General features: G+C 50.8%; 1 protein-coding gene across 2 annotated transcripts in view; it reads right to left on the bottom strand.

Moving 5' to 3' along the window:
- Positions 1-3849: 3849 nt before the first annotated feature.
- LOC142472200 (uncharacterized) overlaps positions 3850-10438 on the bottom strand; it is a 34331-nt gene continuing 27742 nt past the window's right edge. For both annotated transcript variants that reach the window (XM_075579078.1, XM_075579077.1), the window contains exons 16-18: positions 8483-8677; positions 7196-7307; positions 3850-5572 (exon numbers count right to left, since the gene is read on the bottom strand). In XM_075579078.1, the coding sequence (XP_075435193.1) occupies positions 5440-5572; positions 7196-7307; positions 8483-8677 (440 nt within the window). In that variant the 3' untranslated portion in view covers positions 3850-5439. The remainder of the gene's footprint in view (positions 5573-7195; positions 7308-8482; positions 8678-10438) is intronic.

Here is a 10438-nt window from a genome sequence, read left to right as displayed (position 1 = left end):
CAGTGGTGCTGTGCAGAGAGTATTGTGGTCAAGCTATCAGGCTGTCATGAAAGGTTGGTCAAGCTATCAGACCATAAATCTCAATGGAGCCGGTCAAGCTATCGGACAGTACTTAGAAACCCAATCCGCTGAACTTTTGTGACTGCAGATTTAATGTAACCTCGCTCCTCTGTAACATATATCAGTATAATGGGACTTTGTGTTGTAATGTGATGCATGTGGTATATATAATGTGTTTTGGGCTGATTTTTGCTTAACTGCAAATGAATAATTCTACAGTAAAATCCCATTATGCTGATATATGTTACAGAGGAGCAAGGTTATATCTCCCGCCTTAAACCTTTCTCACTGACTGTCCCGCACCTCTGGAATCCCCTGACCCTCAATCCCCATCTCGCACCCTCTCTATCCACCTTTAAGACCCACCTTAAAACCCACCTGCTTAACGAAGCATATGAGTAGCTCCGTGGCTAACACTATACACCTGCTACATAAAGCTTGGCCCCTTGCAGACGCACTTACCAGTACACCCTCCTACTGTATCTGTATGTTCCTCCTACCAGTTAGATTGTAAGCTCTTCGAAGCAGGGACTCCTTTTCCTAAATGTTACTTTTAATGTCTGAAGTGCTTCTTTCCATTATATGTGATTTGTATTATTTGTTATTTATATGATTGTCACGTGTATTACTGCTGTGAAGCGCTATGTACATTATGGCGCAATATAAATAAACACATACATACATATCAAATCTGTAGTGACAAAAGTTCAGCAGAATGGGTTTCTAAGTACTGTCCGATAGATTGATCGGCTCCATTGAGATTTATGGTCTGATGTCTTGACCAGCGGACTGATAACTTGACTGCAGTCTGTATCACTAGGTGGCGCAGTGGCGCTGTATCACTAGGTGGCGTAGTGGCGCTGTATCACTAGGTGGCGTAGTGGCGCTGTATCACTAGGTGTCACGGTGGTGCTGTATCACTAGGTGGCGTAGTGGCGCTGTATCACTAGGTGGCGTAGTGGTGCTGTATCATTAGGTGGCGTAGTGGCGCTGTATCACTAGGTGGCGTAGTGGCGCTGTATCACTAGGTGGCGTAGTGGCGCTGTATCACTAGGTGGCGTAGTGGCGCTGTATCACTAGGTGGCGTGGTGGCGCTGAATCACTAGGAGTAGTCGTGCTGTATCACTAGGTGGCGTGGTGGCGCTGTATCACTAGGTGTAGTGGCGCTGTATCACTAGGTGGCGTAGTGGCGCTGTATCACTAGGTGGCATAGTGGCGCTGTATCACTAGGTGGCATTGTGGGGCTGAATCACTAGGAGTAATGGTGCTGTATCAGTAGGTGGCGTAGTGGCGCTGTATCAGTAGGTGGCGTAGTGGCGCTGTATCAGTAGGTGGCGTAGTGGCGCTGTATCACTAGGTGGCGTAGTGGCGCTGTATCACTAGGTGGCATAGTGGCGCTGTGACAGTAGGAGTGGTAGTTGTTAGTGGAGTACATATGGGGCCCATAGTGCTTGTGTATGGGAGGAGCCTCCGGGATGATACCTGCAGTGCTTGTGTATGGGAGGGGCCTCCGGGATGATGCTTGCAGTGCTTGTGTATGGGAGGGGCCTCCGGGATGATACTTGCAGTGCTTGTGTATGGGAGGGGCCTCCGGGATGATACTTGCAGTGCTTGTGTATGGGAGGGGCCTCCGGGATGATACTTGCAGTGCTGGTGTATGGGAGGGGCCTCCGGGATGATACTTGCAGTGCTGGTGTATGGGAGGGGCCTCCGGGATGATACTTGCAGTGCTTGTGTATGGGAGGGGCCTCCGGGATGATGCTTGCAGTGCTTGTGTATGGGAGGGGCCTCCGGGATGATGCTTGCAGTGCTTGTGTATGGGAGGGGCCTCCGGGATGATACGTGCTTGTGTATGGAGGGGCCTCCGGGATGATACTTGCAGTGCTTGTGTATGGGAGGGGCCTCCGGGATGATACTTGCAGTGCTTGTGTATGGAGGGGCCTCCGGGATGATACTTGCAGTGCTTGTGTATGGGAGGGGCCTCCGGGATGATACCTGCAGTGCTTGTGTATGGGAGGGGTCTCCGGGATGATACTTGCAGTGCTTGTGTATGGGAGGGGCCTCCGGGATGATACTTGCAGTGCTTGTGTATGGGAGGGGCCTCCGGGATGATACTTGCAGTGCTTGAGTATGGGAGGGGCCTCCGGGATGATACTTGCAGTGCTTGTGTATGGGAGGGGCCTCCGGGATGATGCTTGCAGTGCTTGTGTATGGGAGGGGCCTCCGGGATGATGCTTGCAGTGCTTGTGTATGGGAGGGGCCTCCGGGATGATACTTGCAGTGCTTGTGTGTGGGAGGGGCCTCCGGGATGATACTTGCAGTGCTTGTGTATGGGAGGGGCCTCCGGGATGATACCTGCAGTGCTTGTGTATGGGAGGGGCCTCCGGGATGATACCTCCAGTGCTTGTGTATGGGAGGGGCCTCCGGGATGATACCTGCAGTGCTTGTGTATGGGAGGGGCCTCCGGGATGATACCTGCAGTGCTTGTGTATGGGAGGGGCCTCCGGGATGATACTTGCAGTGCTTGTGTATGGGAGGGGCCTCCGGGATGATACTTGCAGTGCTTGTGTATGGGAGGGGCCTCCGGGATGATACTTGCAGTGCTTGTGTATGGGAGGGGCCTCCGGGATGATACTTGCAGTGCTTGTGTATGGGAGGGGCCTCCGGGATGATACCTGCAGTGCTTGTGTATGGGAGGGGCCTCCGGGATGATATTTGCAGTGCTTGTGTATGGGAGGGGCCTCCGGGATGATACTTGCAGTGCTTGTGTATGGGAGGGGCCTCCGGGATGATACTTGCAGTGCTTGTGTATGGGAGGGGCCTCCGGGATGATACTTGCAGTGCTTGTGTATGGGAGGGGCCTCCGGGATGATACTTGCAGTGCTGGTGTATGGGAGGGGCCTCCGGGATGATACTTGCAGTGCTGGTGTATGGGAGGGGCCTCCGGGATGATACTTGCAGCCTGTTTAAAGGGAAACAATGAGGGAGGCTGAAAGGGAACCAGCTGTATTCAACAAAACATTCTCATTGCTTTCAATGGAATATTTTTCCCTTGGATAAAGCTAGTTTTGTTTGGTACCAGGGAGACTTAAAGGATTTATTCATCTCTGATATGGGACATTGCATCGCCAAACCCACGTTACATGCCACTGATGTCACCCCAGCGTGCCATGGCCTTTCCGGCACTCGCGACCATGTGACCCATCTGAAGCGAGCATGGAATCGCTCCATCACTGCTGACGGAACAGACGTGGCGGAGTTCTCCTTCTGTTCCTCTTCCTGTTAGATCGCAGGAGCGCAGAATGTGTTCTCCCCTCCAAAAAAACAGCAATTAGAGAAGGGGTGGCCAACTCCAGTCCTCAAGGGCCACCAACGGGTCAGGTTTTCAGGACATCCCTGCTGTAGCACAGGTGGCTCAATCAGTCCCTGCTTCAGCACAGGTAGATCAATCAGTGCCTGCTTCAGCACCGGTAGATCAATCAGTGCCTGCTTCAGCACCGGTGGCTTAATCAGAGGCTCAGTCGAAGAGCCACCAGTGGTGAAACTGGGATATCCTGAAAACCTGACATGTTGGTGGGCCTTAAGGACTGGAGCCGGCCACCCCTTGAATTGGGTTGACGCAGCAGGGGATCCTTGGGAGTGCCAGAGCCCATGTCGTACGAGCACCCAGAGGGTTAAATGGGCACAGACGCTGGATCATTGTGCGGTAACTCATAGCAGAGCTTTAGTGAAACGGCCCCTATGTGAGTCGTCGTCGCCGCGTCCTGCGCAAAATAACATCCCCAGTAATAACCAAAACGGTATTTTATTCTGCAAAACTACAAGTGCGAAATCCATTTTATAGCAAAACATGAGATATTAAATACACACGGGGGGGACAGTAGCCACGGAATTGGCCACTTTTCACGGGTTATGGATAATATTGCCGGGCGAAGCAACTCTCGGCTGCAGAAACGGGGACGCACATCTTCTGCTCTCCCGGGAGAATGCTAGTTCCAGCTGTTAGGCAGAGCGAGGTCACAGACGTGCGTCTGAGTCTCAGCAAGGAGAAACGTGTCTGCAAGTCCGCGTCCATAGTAACAGCAAAGGCGCGAGTGACATTGCGCGCACCAAAATCAAAATGCCGGAAAGCAATGCGCGTGGCCATAGAGCGCGCGACGGGGCGACAGATACTTTGCGCGACAAATTTGTTTGAATTTGCCGTGCGATGGCCGGGGTCGCGTGCATGGTTCAGCCAATGAGGGCAAACCGCTCACGTGATGTCACTGGCACGCCCTCGTCACGCCCCCCGTCGCGCAATCCTACAGGCTACGGATCGCTTCTGGTAGGCGCCGAACTCATTGCAGGCTTTCTCCTTCCAGCATTAGTTTTGGTTACATGTCCCTGTCGTGTTTAGAGTATTTCAGAGATGATTGTTCTATCTGCTTGGATTGGGATTTGGGGGGATATTGGTGTTTTACGAGGTTTCGATAGGTGCATTGTTACTGCAATATTGTGCGCATCTTTTAATAAACCGTTTGGGCGTGGGGCGACAAACTCCAGTCCTCAAGGGCCACCAACAGGTCAGGTTTGCAGTATATCCCTGCTTTAGCACAGGTGGCTCAATCAGTGGCTCAGTCAGAATGACTGCGCCACCTATGCTGAAGCAGGGATATCCTGAAAACTTTGCCTGTTGGTGGCCCTTGAGTTGGCCACCCCTGGCCGCTTCCTGATGAAGTAATTGGTCACGAAACGCGTCAGAGGTTGATCCTCCTCCCAGCCCTGAGAATAAAAGAGAATTAAGCCACTGCCAGGTCAGATCAAATGATCCATCGAGACCTGTGCTTTGTCTCCAACAGCAGCAAACACAGAGAGGGTTTAGGGGGAGTAAAGTACGTGGCATTTAAGGACATGGGCACTGTTACTCTGTTACCAACCCCACAACCAGCACAAGCCGCCTGTTGATATAATGATATGGTTTGGAACTCGCAGTATAGCGACACCTGCAGCTCACTTCTCTTTGTCATTTCTTCCCATTAACCCCCAACGGTTTGACACTTCTTCAGCACCATGTATTTTCACCAAGAAGAGGGTCTGCTATTTTGTCCTTTTGCTGTGATCGTGTTATTTGACCTAGAAATGCTAGAGAATGGGTCAGAACTCCTGAGTGTCTTGTAGTCAGAATCACAGTGCCACAAGCATGATGAGAACTGCAAAGCAGGCGTCGACCCCAAACATGGAGCAACCTCACCCATCCTTAATGGGTGCATGGGGGCGTGTGGACAGTTTACCTACAGCAGGGACTGCGATGGCAAAGTCACGCGTCCTTTCGTTCAGAAATGGCCTCATTTCCATCCCCTGCTGATCTTTGATGCTCTTATGGTGGGATCCCAGCTGAGATCAGTGGTGCGGACTGACGCTTAGTGAAATAAGCATGTTATTGGGGGCAAGCGGTAGTCGCAACGTGACTCCTGATGCTCCCACCAGCGCCAGGACATCCTTGTGAAGCTTGCGTGGCAGGGATTTCCCAATCCTGGAAGCAAAAAAAAAAAGAAGCTGTCTGCAGAGAGCAAGAAGCACATTTTCTATGCAGACTTCAGTACGATTCCTTTCATGGGATCACACTGCCTCTGCTTGTCACTACATAGATACATAGTTACACACAGTAGTAGAGAAGGTTGAAATATGTGCAACCTTCGTTATATTCTAAATGGACAAGATTCTCACCCTATAGTTATAGCTATATTTATCCAGAGGAAGCCAGCAAAAAGCCGGTCAAACATTTGCCAATGATGTCCCATATGGGCAGGGCTCGACAAATGCACACGCCCGCTAGCCACGGGCGAGTGCATTTTGGCCTCTGTCAAGTGCTTACCTGCGGCGGGGTGTGGTGGTGAGGCGATCTCCATCTTCTCCCCTGCAAATTGTAGTCTTTCTCCTGCAGGTCCTGAAAAAATGGCCACCGCCACCCCGTTGCCATGGAAACGCAGCGTCATTTGACACCGCACGGCCATTTTTCAGGACCTGCAGGGGAAAGAGTACAATTTGTAGGGGAGAAGACGGAGATTCCGCAGCCGGACACTGCAGCCAGACCCCGCCACCGGTAAGAGTGGTGAAGGAGTTATTTGGGGAGGGGCGAGTTACTTTTTGGTGGGGGGGGGAGGCAAGTGGTTTTTTTTTTTAGTTTGTCGAGCCCTGCATATGGGGATAGAAACATTTCCTGACTCCATAATGGTAACCTCAACAATTTCCCTGCATCAACATCTTTCCAATGTTTAACTTGGGTACGCCAATGGTCTCAATACATTTAAAAAGAGAATTCCAGGTGTGGTCCTCATACGCCCCACAGGGTGATTTGTGCCGGTAAACCAGAAATAATAAGAACAAATAATATGCACATATAGCGCATTACATTGCTCCCCCAGATAACCCGACATATCCCGGTGTAACGCAGAACATCGCAGAGTTCCCATGGGATTTAATGGCAGTTTTGGTGCAGAATTTAGCATACCGTAGGTTGAACTTGATGGACGTATGTCTACTTTCAACCTCATCTACTCTGTGACCTATGTAATATGGCAACATATCCCACCATTATACACAGGAGGGAACAATGAACACATGTACTGTAATAGTAAAAAGGAGCGATGAAACATTGGCAGTAGGACGACCTGCCCATGGCCGTGCAGAAGAACCAGCATTAGAAATCAGAATGCAAAACGGAACAATGGGTGGGCTCCGGCCACTGATCTAAATTGATATCCAGTAATGTTGACATCAAAATTGCCACTACCCTCTATGTCAGGGGCGGACAACTCACGTCCTCAAGGGCCACCCTTGGTGGCTTCAGCAGAGGTGGTTCAACCAATAGCTCGGTCAATGACTGAGCCACCTGTGCCGAATCAGGGATATCCTTAAAACGTGACCCGTTGGCGGCTCTTGAGGACGGGAGTTGGCCGCCCCTCCTCTATGTAATGGAGAATATTATTAAAATGCTGTGAGCTTTGGCTTTTGATGTTGTCCCAGGTGTATTTGCGGTGCACTATTCACTCCTGTAGCTCCTACACCTCACTGCTCCACTTTTGTAGCAGCGCTTTGCTTGGTAACCTGGGGTTTAGGTGACCCTTGAATCGGTGATTTTGTGTCCCCGGCGTACCTGCGTCCCACGGCTAGTTTGCCCGTCTTCCTCTCCATGTTCTGGAAGCTCTGTATCTGAGAGAGCTGGCACTGAAGCTGGGACCAGGCCTGCTGCCTGCCCTCCGATGCTCCTGTAGAAGAGAAGGATCACTGAGTCACTGTGGACGACCGTGTCGGGACGTCTGACTTTGTAGGGTGTTTCCTTTCTATCTGCCTTATTGAATATAGAAGTGAAATATGAATGGGTTAATGACCGCATTCTGCATGGCAGCTGACACCCTCATTGGGACCACCCCCTCTTTTTCTTTTTTTTCTGGCTGCCATTATTCTTAGCCCCGTAAGAATTCTTAGACCCATATTTCCTAAGCAGTGCTATGCCATAATACATCTTCTGGCGCCGGTCGATTCAAGTGATGAGCTGTAAGGTGTCTTATGGCACAGCAGTACTTGGTGAATATGGACCTCAGGGTCTCAATCCTTGGTTGACAATCACCCCTGCAACGTCAGAGGAACACCCCAGAGTCCTGTTATCACATTTGAAGGCACGGGAACACCCTTAGTTGGTCCTGTGCTCCCCTTTCCCCTACTCCATATTCAGCTGCACGAGGTACACTGAGTTACTGGTAAGAGCTACAAACCAGTTTAGAACTAGATTGTAAATCCAGACCAGCGTCCCTAGTTCATATCCGTTTTACCTGCTGCCAATGGTTCCAAACATCAATAGTGTGCCCCACCCCCACTTGATGGCCAGTGTGCCCCACACCCCACTTGATGGCCAGTGTGCCCCACACCCCACTTGATGGCCAGTGTGCCAGTAGTGTTGGTGAAAAGGTCGTCACCATTTTTACTTTGACTCGTTGGATCATTTTGAGCAGGAGTGGCCAGCTCCAATCATCAAGTGCCACCAACAACTCAGGGTTTCAGGATAGCCCTGCTTCAGCACAGGTGGCTCAATCAGTCGCTCGGTCGAAGACTGAGCCACCTGTGCTGAAGCTGGGACTGATTGAGCCACTTGTGCTGAAGCTGGGACTGATTGAGTCACTTTTGCTGAAGCTGGGACTGATTGAGCCACCCGTGCTGAAGCAGGGATATCCTGAAAACCTGACCTGTTGGTGGCCCTTGAGGACTGGAGTTGGCCCGCTCCTGATTTAGAGCAACTTGATCGCAGATCTTGCTCTGTAATCATCCCCTGATTAGTTACACGGTGAGGTGTCCTTAGCTTGATGTTTTCCGGGGATACTGCACATACATCCCGATCCTCTGTTGTGCCTTTGTCCAGAAACACCGCTGGTCCGCAGCTACTCACCAGCAGTAGGCGAGAGGGGGGAATCTTTACTGAAGACGTTTTTTGCCGCCGCTGGATGAATCTTATCTTCTCGGGCAGCGATCATCGGACATTTCCCGCAGAGGCTGTAGAACTTCCCTCCCCCGTTCCACAAGGCTCCAGTGATGTCCCAAGAGTTACATTTCTGGTTCCTCTGTCCGAACCTCCGCAAAGGGTCTGTCGAGAGATCCACATCGAGATCACTGAGTGTTGGCTACTCAATGTCTCCCCGCTCGGAATCGGCTCACTGCAACCACGTCACCGCCGAGGGACCTTGTGCTGCAGCCTCTCCACCGCTGGACGTTCGGCCACCGGCCGATTCGCCAATAAGGTAAGTTAATTTAGGGGTTGTTGAGGATAGGGGTTAGGGGATTGGGGTAAGAGGTTTAGAGTAGGAGATTATGGTAACGGGTTAGAGTTTCTAGGGTTAGGGGATATGGGTAAGGGGTTTAGGGTAGGAGATTAGGGTAAAGGGTTAAAGTTTTCAGGGGGTAAGGAGTTAGGGGATTAGGGTAAGAGCTTTTAAGGTAAGGGGTTAAGGTTTTCAGGTTTAGGGGATTAGGGTAAGAGGTTTAGGGTAGGAGGTTAGGGGATTTGGGTAAGAGGTTAGTGTAAAGGGTTAGGGAATATGGGTAAGGGGTTAGGGGATTAAGGTAAGAGAATTAGGGTAAGAGGTTTAGGGTAGAAGATTAGGATAAAGGCTTTTAGGGGAAGGGGTTATGCGTTTTAGGGTAGGGGGTATCGTTCATACTAGGGGTTAAGATTAGGGGGTTTTAGGGTAAGGTTAGAGGCTTACCTTGGTGGAGAAGCGGCCGGCGGCGAGATGTCTGCGGCAAGCTGAGTGACGGCTAAACGGCCGCGACCAAATGTCCTAGACCCACTCAGCTCACGCGCCCACTTACACACTTATCTTTATAGGTATCAGGGGTGGAAGTAGCAATTCCGTGCTTCATTTAAGGCATGGAAAACAGACACAATCCCCGCGCTCCTCCCACATTGGCCGGCAAAGTGAGATATCTACATTCCGACCCGAAGCCTAATAACAAAGGGGCCGCTTAGTGGCATCTTTTGATCCAAAAAGGAATGGAGCCTGCTAACCCCATCAAGGTAACGTCCAAATGTAGCAGGTGCCGATACTCCGTGAATAAAATGTATTGTTGTCCTATGGAGTAAACTTCGTGACATATGGGAAGGTGCCCAAAGGGTTAAACGACTGAAGCATTAATGCTTTGTGGGATTTTAGTGCAATTCAAAGCTGGCAGAAGCTAGTAACAAAGTAACAAAAGTTCCCTTAATATTAGGAAGGAAAACTGAGTGCACAAATTCCTTAGTGAAAAATAATACATATTAACACCACCTCTTCGGTGGAGAGTGATGTGCAGAGCAGGGGGGCTGAACTCTAGTCCTCAAGCCCCCCCCCAAACAGGTCAGGTTTTCAGGATATCCCTGCTTCAGCACAGGTGGCTCAATCTGTGCTGAAGCAGGGATAACCTGAAAACCTGACCTGTTGAGGCAGGCTGGAGGACTGGAGCTGAGCGCCCCTGTTTTAGACTGACACTGTGGGGTGTATTATACCTTCTTCCTGATTGGAGGATTGGTAAGGCGCTCAGAGCCTGAAAGGAGGAGCCAGACACCTCCAAAGAACTTCGGCTGCGCTTATAGTGCCGGCGACGTCACGCTGCGGTCGCTGGAATAATCAAAGTGACTTACAGCGATCGCGACCACGCCGTCGCGTCGCTTCTACTATAAGCGCACGCGATAGCGGCAATACATTTGTTTTTCCGTGATGTTGCATCGCCGGCACTATAAGCGCAGCCTTAATTAGCAAAACCGAACCTGTCACAGACAGACACACACACACACAGAGACACAGACACACACAGAGACACAGACACACACACTCAGAGACACACACACAGAGACACAGAGACACACACA

Source organism: Ascaphus truei, chromosome 21, assembly GCF_040206685.1.
Source record: "Ascaphus truei isolate aAscTru1 chromosome 21, aAscTru1.hap1, whole genome shotgun sequence".
Classification (NCBI taxonomy): Eukaryota; Metazoa; Chordata; class Amphibia; order Anura; family Ascaphidae; genus Ascaphus; species Ascaphus truei.
The sequence above is the reverse complement of the archived record's forward strand: the minus strand, read 5'-3'. Positions and strand labels throughout refer to the sequence as shown.